Raw genomic sequence first — 12,789 nt, 5'->3', positions numbered from 1 at the left:
GGGGCGGTCACTGTTTTTCTTGAGCGAAACGAAGGTAGAACCGCGCTTTAGCGTGTAAACGTCCAAAGCGAACGCAGCCTTCATTTGTCGTGCCACAAATTTTTCAAGTGTACACACTGTTCGGTCGCGGGATAGAAAAGTCTCGAGTGTGTAGAAAGTAATCGATTAATACACTTAAAAAATTTGTACAAGTGAAATATCACTCTAATTTGTTTGGTGCTTAACGAGACATTATTTGGCTATTATTTCGTACATATAACTTGTGTTCGGAAACGTCACTACCCTGCCGGAAATAATTCTACAAAAAAATTAAATATAACTGCCAGAATCTAAAAAATTCTACGTAAATTTAAAAAGTGTTATAAAAATCAACATAAAAATGCTAGAGTTGGAACACTTTTGTTAATTTTTGTAATATTCTACAAGCAAGCGGATGTTTTAATTCCTCAAGATTTCGTTGTTTCTCAAATTTTTTAAACTAGTAAAGTTTTGTACTAATTTTTACAAAATTGTACATTTTCATGAAATACTACTTGCAATAATTTCTTGATTTGAGAACATTGTAATTTGTGATACTATTTTATAGATATTTTTACAAAGAAATAAATGTTTCAACGAAGATATAAAAATTTCTACAAATTTCTATTTCAAGTCAATTTTTTTTAGTTATAGAAATCTTTTCCGCTAGGATAGAGTGCCCTGTTGTATCATTTTATCCTTGTTTACCATACGGTGAGCAACAAAAGGTTTGCTTTCTGTTCCTGCACTGGTAAATACTTGTCTTAAGCCCGCTGCAGACGATGCTATTTTTCCTGCTGGATTGCTTGCGATTTAGTAAATTACTATCATTGCACCACTCAGCATTCAGGATTCCTAGTAATTTACTAAATTGCAAGCAATCCAGCAGGAAAAATAGCATCGTCTGCAGCGGGCTTTACTTTAATTTATTGCACTAGTTCACCAGTGTAGCAACAGGAAACAAACCTAAGGATACAACCCTTACGAAAAAGTAACGAAATAATTACTAGAAAATTACCATGTATATCAGTAATTGAACTATCAGAAATTATTGATGTACAGTCGGGAGCACTGAGGTTGCGACACTTTTTTTTTTATAAGTTTACGAACGCGCAAAATAATTCAGGATCCTGAATTATTTTGCGCGTTCGTAAACTTATAAAAAAAAAAGTGTCGCAACCTCAGTGCTCCCGACTGTACATACAAAAATCCTGTGATTGGTCATAAAACATGTCGGATGCGCAGTACGGATCGGCGCGAACGTGAAACAAAAGAGCGAGTGGGTATACTGGTTATACTGCCTGTGTTCAGCAGAAGTTAGCGCTTGCTAAGTGCTTTGCGTTCATTGGATTATACTTTCAGATCTGTGCTGAAATAGAGCTATTCTTCTAGATCTATCCAATCAGCATAAAGCGCTTATTAAGCGCTAACTTCTGGAGAACACAGCCATTGTGTCGACAGTGTCAGAGGATGCACAGCAAAATAGTTCCAAAAGTAAAAAAGTGGGCGTAAAGGCGCGCAGAACAGTCTTGAAACGGCATCGAGTAAAACGCCCGGAGTGGCCGTTCTCAGGTTTCTCTCTCTCTGGTTTCGCTTCGTATCGCCGGTATCGCCCGAAGAGAACGTGATCTCGCCCCGAGTGCAGAAAGTGCTGTCGAGGGGAAAACGAGGTGTCGCTTTTCGGTACTGGGAGGGGATTACGCCTATTCAAACCGTCCATGTGTTTTTGCGCGCAGGCGTTTTTCTTCCCGCAGGCACGGTGTGCGGACGACTGTTTTTTTCCGCGTCCTTCCTGCGTGTTTGGCTACCTGTTCGTTTCCGGCATTGTGCTGTCGACGCCCGGTGTCGCTCGTCGTTCATCGTCGTGTACGCTTTTACCGCGTGCGTGATGCAATCACATCTTCTACTCGCCTAAGCGACTGAAAAACTGTTTCCTGCGCAGGATCTCGTTCCTCGGATACTACGTATCGCATCGGACTGAAGGAATCGCGAGGAAAATGGCGTAAGTACTGTGAATCTGATTACCATTCCAAGTCGGATCGGCGGTAAGAACCGAGGAGATCGTAAATTCGACAAACGAATTCGCTGGTGGTATATTACATGGTCGAAGAGATTCTTGTATGAAATATCTATGCGATACACGTTTTCGTGTAATCATGTCGGTTAATCGCGCGATACGTACCCCTGAAATTTCATACGCGTGACTTTCCCGTTCACAGGGGGATTCTGAACCCTCTTTCATCAATAAAAGCCCCTCTAAAAGTGGCTAATATACGCCTTCTAACTGGCTACAAGCCGCTTTTAGAGGCGCTTTTACCGATAAAAGAGGACTCGAGATACCGGCCACGTTTACTCGCATTCTGAATCCACTTTTATCGATGCCCGTGAAGGATCCTTGAAAGTCAATTTCAGTCGCGCTGTTATCGATAAAAGAGGATTCGAAGTATAGGCAATTTCTTCCAAACGCTTCTCTTCACACGGTGTCCTCGTGACAATTTGTATAAATTTATATCTCGTACCTTGATTTTCTCTCTACACTTCACATTGTTTACAGGACGGATCCAGAGTACATGTTATACGTGACTAACTTGCCAATAGAGTTGAACGAGGTATGAGTTTTCAATTTGTTTAGTTGTAAATTGTACTTATTGAAACGTGCGAACCTTAACATTGATCTGATTCTCGTACAAATTCTATGTTAGTTACTTTTTGCAAATCAATGTTATGTAAGGTATCTTGGTATCTAATAACGCAAATCATTAATTTTCAAGGTTGCCATCAGACAAATATTTAATGAATATGGCACAGTCACCTCATTGATGAAGCTTCCTTGTGCTACATGGGCTTATATTAAGTACGCATCGTATGGCGAAGCCGATAGTGCAATTCGGGAACTCAACGATAAGAAACCATTAAACTTGAAAGTGGCACTTGCAAAGGATTCTTTCTCTCCGGGAGAGGAATTGAGGCCAAATGCATCTGTAGTTTTCGAAAGATCAAACTCTGCAGGCTCGCCACCTAATCACAACGATGGAAAATAGTAAGTCATCGATCATTATTAGCAACTGGTGTAGTATCGCAACACTTGATCAAATCAGTATTTAAGCTTGTTTCATTTACCTAGTTGTTTTTTTATATACATGGGTGTTGTATAAACTATTCACACAAAAAGAGATACATCTCGAGCATGATTCAAGGACTGGAAGATGTTTTTGATATGAAATATAAATCAACACAAATCATTTTGTTACATATACAACGTAATATAGTTGTACAATGTATAATATAATACGACATATTTAATTGCAGCCAGAGTATAGGTCGTGGCCAATCAATAAATGTACCACGCGAGCATGTGGTGCAAGTTGGCTTACCATATAGATGCGTAGACTACGGAGCATCAGCATCATCTTTACCTTATCCTCATACACTTGGCATACATGAAGTTGAGGATCGTTACGCGAATACAAGTCAATTGTGGTCAAGGTGGTTAAATAAATGCAACGCAACGACTGTTTAAATTTATCTTACCTTACACGGTTTCTTATTGCAGGGGTGTAATAACTGTCACGCCTGATGGAAAGAGACACGTTTCTCTTGGACGTGGCTATACACTGTATGAACTTCCAGAACCGTATCCTAAGATTGAGGAACATATTTCCAAAGTATACGAACAACGAAATAAGGTACAAAGTTGCGCGAATAATAAAATTAGCATAAAAGTGAAGAAAATTGTATGTTTACTGTACATTGTGTATGTACTACATATTTATATACGTTTGATTATACTTTGAGCGTAGTATGTTATTGGAGTTATTTATTTTACTGTTGTAATTTATGTTCAGTTAATATAATTTGCTGTTAGTTAAAATGTAATTATAATTAAGTTATAATTTTTAATTTTTTTTACAGGAATTATATCAATATTCCGAAGATAAGCTTAAGAATGGGGTTAAAAACTGTTCCGTTTGCTCTACCAAAACAATGAAACATTGCGAGAAGTGTCTCACATATTATTGTAGCAAAGCTTGTCAATTGGACGATTGGTCACGTCATAAGGCGGAATGTGAACGCATCCCGTAATTATATTTACATCATATTAAGTTGATTATATGTGTTTAACTTATAAATTTTTTATTACAAATTAAGTTAAACATAAATTACATACTTACATTTATGCAAATCAGTTTAAGGAAATTAATTCTTAGATATGTAAATTAGATATTAATTCATATACTTTATTATAGTTTAAAACATATTTTTTGCACTATGATATAAGTGTTTTCGATTACGATTAAGTAATATAAATAAAGTAGATGAATTATATGTTAAAAAACAGTTATTTTATTTACTCAATCCATCTCCATTATTAGTTACAATTAATCTTTTAGTTATCAATTTTTTTTTCACAGGGCGTTAGTGGAGGATATGAATGAAGGTATATCATCGTTGCAAATTAATCAAGATGTAAGTCAAACAAGGAGATCATCAGTAGCGAATGTAGTTAATAAAACTGCTAAATCTAGTGATGTGAAACTGCGACGACCTAATACATTAGTAGAAAACTCTCCAAATACAAGTTCAAATATCAATATGCATAAGAATAAGACAGATGTTGCTTGTACTTCTATGAGCAATGGTACTCGACCCAAACATTCAACTGATCAACGTGATAATGGTATTGCTGTACCTCCACCTAAGAAGACAGACAAACTAGTCGACGTAACAAACGTCAAAGAAAATTTTCAACCAGATATGTTGCATAAATGTAGCAATGCAAATGAGAATTCCGATCAGATGAGAAAAAACGGATATCCTTCAACTAGCTCCGTTAACCAAGATCGTCATAGCCGTAATTATCAAAGTGATTCAAATAGGTCTAGTTTTAACAGAGAGAAATGTAATAATGACAAAGTAAGAGACAAAACTTGCAACAATAGAAATTATTCTCCTCGAGAAAACAGCTTTCCAAGTAACAAAGACTCTACTGGCTACAATGGCAAAGAAAGTACTGATGGACAAGGACCTAGTACTGCCTCAGTGAATAACGACTTAGCGTTTTATAAAGATACACATTTGTCAAAAACAAAATTTACAACAGTGGAAGTTGTAATACCGCTAGGTAATGGTGAATATTGGATAAACAAGGTAGAGGATAAAACTGCACGTGACAGCTTGATGGTAAAGTTACAAAAAGTTGCACAAGAATCGCGCAATGTGCGGCCAATTATCGGTGAAATTTATGGTGTGCTCTATGCCACGGTGTGGCATAGAGCCATCATTACAGCTTTAAATCCGATAAAAGTCCAATTCATAGACTACGGTAATGAGGAGATACTAAGAGAGGGCGATGAGATCAGAGATATAGGAGATCTCGTTAAAGCTCCTAAATTTGCTCGAAAAATTCGCTTGACACGAGGCACAAGTGATAAGTATACAGATCTGCAAGAAACAGACGAAATGTCTGTTAGAATGTTGTCTATAGATTCTGAGAAAACTATAACAGTAGAAGTACAAGAACAATCGGAAAGCTCATCTCCGCGAACAATGGAAAGTCCATCAAATAAAACAGTAAAAAAGTTACCGCAAGTAGTACCGCAAGAAGTACCGCAAGAAGTACCGCAAGAAAATTGTCAAGTGTCACAAGATAAAGATACGAAAGTTTCTACACTTCAAATACCGAACGTCTTCGATGCTTTGGCTGCCACGTTTACACACAACGCACTTCCTCAATTGGAAATTAATGGCTTGATACAAATTAGTGAACTTATGCAAAAGAACGTTTACAGTGCGATGTTAACGCCTGAGACTCACAAGGATGACGTTATGATGCTTCTCGGCGATTTGCAAACTGAATGCTCAGAAGTGCAAACAACTGCAGATTACAAGTGTGTACATGTGCATATAAAATTGATAAATACATACCATAAGTTTTTAAGCTATTGTTTATTTTAAGCATAAATTGGAATAAATAAAATATTTTACTTTATAGGCCAAAATCAGAGGAATTAGTTTGCGGCTGGTTTGGTGAATCTGATGGCTGGGCTAGAGGATATGTTTCGGTATGTTCCGAACCATCATCCAGCTTGTCCATTATTAAAATAGATGAGGCAAAAGTTCAATCGACAGATAAAATTGTGCCATGTCCTAAAAAGTATCACGATATTTGTGCCTTTGGGGTAATATGTGAAGCAAATCAGTCAATCCAAATAAAGGTAAGTATTTTTGAAATATTTTGTATACATATAGATGTAAGTACAAATAAAAATTTTTACTTTGATGTGTTAGAGGGACGAAAATGTGTACAACTTCAGAGCAGTCTTGAATGAGAAGAACTTCAAGCAAGAAAGCCTTAAAATAGAAATAGCGAGTGAAACGAACCCTGAAGTGTTCCAGGTTGTGGTGAGACCTTGGAAATACACGGACTTGTTGAACTCTTCTCCCTCAGTTGAATTAAAAAATGGCTCCAAGGTTTGACCGTAGAATATATTTCATTATATTATCAATGTGATTTGAAATTCATTTGTTTTGTTAATTTATGTTGACATAGGCTGCGTTCCGATATTCACTGTCAGTACTGAAAATCTATAGTTTACGTCACGTATACTATACATTTTCAGTACTGGCAGTAAATATCGGAATGCAGCCACAGTTATTGGGTCTGTGCATAAGTCCATGCTGGATTTTGCGTTTGAAATTTACTTTATTTTCGGCACGGACTTATGCACAGACCAAATATTTGTTTATTGTTTTGGTTGATGTATTCATTGTTTTGTTTCACTGTTTTACTTTTTTAACCACGGTTTCAGATATGTCTCACAAGTTATCGAAATCATTTTAATATGTTCGCACGGTCTTTAGACGAAGAACAAGTAGATTATTACAACCATGTTATGCAATCCATTGCACGATATGCACAAACAGGTAAAATAGCTGGTTATGTAACGCAATAAATTAAAAGCCTCCGTTTAAAAGGAATGTAAGAGGGGTGTCAAAAAATTTTATTTTAAGAAAAATGGCAAACAGTAACTCAAATTACCAAGATAAAAAGTAGTGCTATCAAATGTTTGTTTTAGCTTTTTCTGAAGTTCTTATAAGCTTATAAGTAAAAATATTTATTATAATATCGCAAAAAGTTAAGAAATAAAATATTATTATGATATGTCCCTATGTATGACAACAGTCAGTTGGGTAGTGTTGGGAGAAAAAAAATGGAAAAATATTCGTATCATATTTCAAAGTAAAAATTTAAACGAAACAATTGCAGTGTAAATGTTATTAAAACATCCAGATTAGAGTTGTTATTGGTATTTTTATAAGTATCTCCATGGGTCTTTTTTTCAGCCAAGTCTAAAACCGTAGTTTGGACTATCTTTGCAATAAAAAGAACTGCTGCAATTTGACTTATATTCCTCTTACATCTCTTGAATTATCGAGGCTCTTGGTGATTGTCGAGGACCATAATTAATAATGTATAATTACAAATTATGTTCTTCTACTCAATTGCAGCGCCGTATTTAACTGAGCCTCCGGTTCGTAAACAAATAGTGATTGCGCCATTTGACGATGGCAACAGCTATCGTGCAATGATTCATAAAACGGAGAATGATAAAGCTACAATAATATACATCGATTTCGGCAATATAGACATAGTTGACATAAAACAGCTCAAAGCCATGCCCCAAAGCCATTCACTGGTACTAATAAATTATGTATATGCTGTGATAATAAAAAATACGCTAGCATGTTGAGTATCAAAATGTTTATATATGTTTTTACAGAAGCAAAGCTGTTCGGCCAGAATTACCTTAAAAGATGTTCCTCAAGACGTACCGAGTAATCAAGAAGTTGACATTTATATTCGCAATTTAGTAGGCAAAGAAGTGCCCCTGACGTGCACGTACGACGGTACAATTAAGGATGGAGTTTGCTTGACAATGCCCACGGGGGAATGTGTTAACGATAAAATAAATGAGCTGTTAATTCCAGGTTGGAAAAGAGAAATTGATGGTAATAATGATCATGAAGTAACTAAGGTTTTTAGAAAGTGATGCAACATATTTGTTTCCCAACAATTTATTACACCAATAGTTTTTCAGGCTCCTTCGGCTCGCCACGGCTATGTTGGAAATCGTAAGATGAGAAGTGTGATACGTCGAGAATTCTCGCGTGACATTTTCGAGTAAAAAGACATTAGACTGAAAAGAAAAACACTTCAGCTGCTTTAATGTTTGAAAACTATTCTTTTCCGACAAATAAATAAACAATCGTAGAATGAATACAGTACGAAGCCTAGCGACACACGTTTATAAAATATGACTATAGGTTTGTTCTTTTTAGCTGAACTGGTTACACTAGTTCAGAGTTTATCTTCTTTCCTCTACATGGAAACGAAAGAGAAATTGTAAGCTAGTACAGTCGGCTGAAAAAAAATCACGTTAATTTTACGACTGTTTATTAATTATCCAGGAAAAAAAAGAGTATAAATTTTTGGATTATTTTATAAGTATGTTATCTGAAGTTATGTTTTATCTAAATATCTTTTTATTTGAAAATGATATGTAAGAATTGTCAGCGTGTCATCTCTTGCCTCGACGTCACGATCCAACATGGTGACGGGCATCTAGGAGCTATAAATTATGCTGCTGTTTATTAAATCTATCTTTCATGATTCTCCTTAGTGTGAGACATTTAAAAGTCTTTGCATGTAGAATAATTATTTTTATCTAACAAAACCTGTTTTAAACCAATCATATGTTACATACAATAATAATAAGTAATATTCGGCTGTTTTTTTATGACCAACACAATAGTAATCGTAAAACCTTTTAACGGTCAGGCAGGATTTTAGTGCGTAATTCTACATTCGTGTACTTTTTCTCTATACAGCAGCCTTACACTATAACTGAAATTAAATATACGATTTCGATTGTAGCTTAGAGCTGCTGTATAGAGAAAGAGATGTACACGAAAATAGCATTAAGCAACAAGATCCTGCTTGACCGTTAAAAGGCTTTCCTATTACTATTGTGCTCATCATATAAAGTGTATACAATCTATGTACATTGCATTACTTTCTCTCTAGACTTCGATTATTTCGGTTATTTTATATGTAGAGGAAAGTCCCCTTTTATAAGATAGGGTCCTAATATGTAATAGCGGGGTTTCTGTTAAGTTAACAGGCATCATCAGTTGATTCCACCATGAACTTATTGTCCTTGAGGCAAAATTTGTCTAGTCGAAAATTCATTGTTAGATCGTGTAATCGTTGCAAAAAGAAATTTGTGATTGAATTTGAGTGTTAAAAACCTGCTGTCTCATATTAGAAACCTATCTTATAATAGAAGACCTTCCTCCACGTACAGGTGTATCATGATATAATTTCCAATTGTGTATTTTACAAATTGAGAATTATAAATTAATTCTTCTGACGCAGATAAAAAATGCTACATGTTGAGTGATCTCAGTATCGCAAGTTTAGGAAACGTAGGTGAAACAGTGGATGCGCTGATACTGTTCATACCGTCTCAAATGAGATACATGATGGGTCCTTACGATATTCAATTGATAACGCACATCATTGAAGTGATGTCTGAAATGGTAAAAAGAATGGGTTGTCGCAAAGTGTTTGTATGTTTTCGCAATGCGTGCAACAATGCAATTTAATTTTGTTACAGCTGTCAGAGTACGCTAAGAAAGCCGAGTTTTATATACCGAGAGCGCAAGAATTGTGTGTAGCGTTGTACGAAGACAAGTGGTATCGAGCACTGTGTATTAATCCTAAGGAATCTTACACGAAGTCTCTGATTTCGTTTGTTGATTACGGAAACATGGAACTGGTGAATCATAAGGACATACGAGTGATGCCCAAAGATTTTATTGTACCTGCTGCAATGGCGAATATGTGTACGGTTGTCAGTGAGTGTCCGAGTTTTCGGTGACCTTACAAGATACGATAATTCCTATATTCGGACCTCATCTATTGCCCGTTACAGATTTAGCACCGGTCGACAGTAAAGGAAACTATTCGAAGGCTGTGCAGGAGAAGCTGAATGAGATGGTGCAATCAAACTCGTGCGTCAAGATCAAAATTGTGGAGAAAAGCATGGAGGACGGCGAATATAAAGTCGAGTTGCCGGTGGTCCGCAGCGCGTTAATGAAACTTGGTCTCGTGTAGTCTTCGTACAAATTTTAATTTACATACAGCTTTATACATGCGATCTTGTTGCAGAGCAAGGCCACTTTTGGTCGTTATATGATTTGACTATTATTTTAAGCAGTAGACAGTAGTCACAAGTAACATTTCGTTATATTTGATTATATTTGACTATATCTCTTTTATTTGACAATTTCAGTCTGCTGTTATCATGTTTTCTTTCACAAAGAGCAGTTTTATTTCATTGAATCATAATGTGGTATTTACGAAGACGTTCTTATTCTTTTTTTTGCTACTAAAGTTTAGGTTTAAGATAGAAAGAAAACATTTGTGTATCTTAATAAAAAGATGACCATATAATATGGAAAATTTCGTCTCCATTTATTATTCAATTATTTTTGTGAGATTCGTGAAACTATGTGTACGTAGCTTTTTGTAATTTGTGCCACTCCATGTCGCGTGTAATATAATTATTCGTTTGCGCGTAATTTCGCGCCATTTTGCTTCTGATCGTTGCTCTTGTCTGAAGGAATTTTTCGTGGAAATATTGAACTCTACGAGACTGAGACACCGAGCTGGCTGCGGGTGAAACTGAAATTGTTACAGTTAATGCACAGTAACAGAACCTTAACCTTTTCGTCTCTTTTTTTTTCCCCTTCATGACGACCTAACCTCCCTCCGGGTATCAGCTGAGCACGATCGCTCTGACTCCGATGACACATCTTTCGCGAGATTCCTGTCGTTCGCCGAGCAAGAGGCTTCCAGGGAGCGAGAGCGGTAAACGATGAACGTGCAGACGAGGCACCCTTACGAGGGTTTGCTGCACAAGTACACGAACGCCATGAAAGGCTGGCAGTACCGTTGGTTCATCTTGAGCCCGGAGACCGGCGAGCTGCACTACTTCCTCAGCGAGTCTGAGAAGAGTCAGAGGCCACGTTGCTCGATTTACCTGGCCGGTGCTGTCATAGCCCCCAGTGATGAGGATTCGAACACGTTCACCGTCAATTCTGCCACTGGTAGATTATATCCAATAGTTAAAGTAGTTAAAGCAAGTCTGCTGACGGTTCCTCTCTGGCGATAAGACACCAGAGGGTCAATTCTGTATCTTACACTATAGCGAAGGTGTCAAGAGTGTACTGGCTTCACCTCTTTATAAAGCGATTCTTGGCGATTGTTTTTACCAGAGCGTACACTTGGCGTCACGAATGCTGTTACACCTGAAAATAGCCGTCAAGCTCAACATATTGGATATCTTTAGCGTCTTTCTTCAGATGTGAAGGCATTCACACCAAACAGTCGTAAAAAATCGCCTATAATTGTCCTTTTAGGGAGAGACGAAGCCGCTCGCTCTTAGCATTTTCACTATATTGTAAGATACAGAATTGACCCGTGGCTTGCTTCAATTTCGCTGCTGAGTTCCCGATGTCTTTCCAGGTGACATGATCAAACTGCGGGCCACTGACGCGCGAGCACGCCAGGAATGGGTGGACAAGCTGCGAGCAGTCACGGAGATGTATACCAGAGCGATAGCCAGCAGTCATCCCCCATTACCGCCGCGTGAGCATTCTGGCAATTCGAGTAGGAGCCCTGTCGTCAAGCTGGAGGTGTTGGACGCCTTTGCCAACTGCCAGGAACAACTGAGGAAGGTGGAGAAGCACAATCTTGCCCTGGCGCAGTCCATCGAGAACTCGGATCTGCATCTGGACTCGGATCTCTTGGTTCTTAAAGCTATGGCGCACACCACTTTGCACACACTGGGCCAATGTCTCAATATATTATATCAGTAGGAAGCTGATCGTATATTTTTTACGCTTATCTATCGATATTGAGATTTTTTATACCTGCGAATACGTAAGATTGTACCTTCCCTCCCGTTACGCATATCACTTTGTTTTCAACAATTATGTACTTATCCACAATTTAGGGTTGGCTTTAGACGTACACGATTAAAGACGAGGTTGATATCTCTTGCCATTATACTCGTACGTTGTAATATTTTTAATAATTAGGCAAGTGTTAAGTAACAATTTTAAATAATTAGTTAATTGAGCTTTTACAAAAGTAATGTACCTTTTACATATTGCGAACGAAATGCTAGTAGGCCCTTATGCTACTTTCATTCAATCACGAAGGGACTGCAGATTTTCTCAAACTTGTCCCATCGAATTTTAATAATGGATTCTTTGAAAGTTAACCAGCATATGGTATCACTATATGGTAAGGACAGTAATATTTTTTTACGTTACAAGTTTTCTACGTTTGATCTTCCCATAGTATATTATATGGTTTAATGATATATGTATGTAAGTTCCTCTCGACAACGCATATGGAAACGATTGCTGTTTGCCACTTCAATCTGGCCCTGCCAATGACAATCTCGATGTTATATTCTTCCAATGCAACAATACCGCATAAGTGAAAATGTAAGATATATATATATATATATATATATATATATATATATATATACCCATACAGCACAAGAACATCCAGCAACATTGCAGCAACATTGTAATGTTGCTGGACGTTCTTGTGCTGTATGGGTATATATATATCACACATTAATTCTGTTAGAATGTTGTACAAAGCATGTATGTATATATAGTATATCTAGG

At 37.1% G+C, this 12,789-nt stretch overlaps 3 protein-coding genes and 1 long non-coding RNA gene across 6 annotated transcripts in view; 3 read left to right on the top strand and 1 right to left on the bottom strand.

Moving 5' to 3' along the window:
• The first annotated feature begins 1,640 nt into the window (after positions 1-1,640).
• On the top strand, positions 1,641-10,543 carry LOC105569135. 3 transcript variants are annotated; one of them, XM_012025329.1, is made up of 15 exons: positions 1,641-2,020; positions 2,573-2,627; positions 2,790-3,058; positions 3,328-3,504; positions 3,572-3,704; positions 3,931-4,097; positions 4,431-5,906; positions 6,011-6,233; positions 6,307-6,489; positions 6,828-6,942; positions 7,528-7,715; positions 7,800-8,028; positions 9,455-9,618; positions 9,696-9,936; positions 10,014-10,543. In XM_012025329.1, the coding sequence occupies exons 1-15, from the start codon at positions 2,016-2,018 to the stop codon at positions 10,193-10,195; spliced, it is 3,807 nt and encodes a 1,268-aa protein (XP_011880719.1). In that variant the 5' UTR covers positions 1,641-2,015; the 3' UTR covers positions 10,196-10,543. The 3 variants fall into 3 exon arrangements, with proteins under 3 accessions (XP_011880719.1, XP_011880721.1, XP_011880720.1); XM_012025330.1 differs by having other exon boundaries at positions 1,642-2,020; positions 7,800-8,007; XM_012025331.1 differs by lacking the exons at positions 6,828-6,942; positions 7,528-7,715.
• On the bottom strand, positions 10,195-10,924 carry LOC105569136. The gene is made up of 2 exons (XR_001009477.1): positions 10,847-10,924; positions 10,195-10,765 (listed from the first exon to the last, which is right to left on the bottom strand). It is a non-coding gene; the product is annotated as an uncharacterized LOC105569136 (long non-coding RNA).
• Positions 10,925-10,946: 22 nt separating this feature from the next.
• Positions 10,947-11,974, top strand: LOC105569137 (oxysterol-binding protein-related protein 11). The gene is made up of 2 exons (XM_012025333.1): positions 10,947-11,190; positions 11,609-11,974. Exons 1-2 carry the CDS (start codon positions 10,959-10,961, stop codon positions 11,959-11,961), a joined length of 585 nt encoding a protein of 194 aa, XP_011880723.1. The 5' UTR covers positions 10,947-10,958; the 3' UTR covers positions 11,962-11,974.
• Positions 11,975-12,559: 585 nt separating this feature from the next.
• The window catches only part of LOC105569138, an 8,025-nt gene continuing 7,795 nt past the window's right edge, over positions 12,560-12,789 (top strand). Inside the window, exon 1 of the mRNA XM_012025334.1 lies at positions 12,560-12,597. The gene's annotated coding sequence lies outside the window, so the exon portion shown is untranslated. The remainder of the gene's footprint in view (positions 12,598-12,789) is intronic.

The sequence above is a fragment of the Vollenhovia emeryi genome, unplaced genomic scaffold (genome assembly GCF_000949405.1).
Source record: "Vollenhovia emeryi isolate VEMERY1.0 unplaced genomic scaffold, V.emery_V1.0 DF939126.1, whole genome shotgun sequence".
NCBI classification, from domain to species: domain Eukaryota; kingdom Metazoa; phylum Arthropoda; class Insecta; order Hymenoptera; family Formicidae; genus Vollenhovia; species Vollenhovia emeryi.
Note: the sequence above shows the minus strand (reverse complement) of the source record. Positions and strands in the feature narration are given on the sequence as shown.

Bases quoted from the DNA above. Each gene is read 5' to 3' on its own strand.
- LOC105569137 (XM_012025333.1), top strand. From the start codon at position 10,959: ATGAACGTGCAGACGAGGCACCCTTACGAGGGTTTGCTGCACAAGTAC. The intron at 11,191-11,608 runs GTAGATTATATC...ATGTCTTTCCAG, and splicing joins CACCGTCAATTCTGCCACTG to GTGACATGATCAAACTGCGG.
- LOC105569135 (XM_012025329.1), top strand. The intron at 2,628-2,789 runs GTATGAGTTTTC...TTAATTTTCAAG, and splicing joins TGCCAATAGAGTTGAACGAG to GTTGCCATCAGACAAATATT. The intron at 5,907-6,010 runs GTGTGTACATGT...TTTACTTTATAG, and splicing joins CAAACAACTGCAGATTACAA to GCCAAAATCAGAGGAATTAG.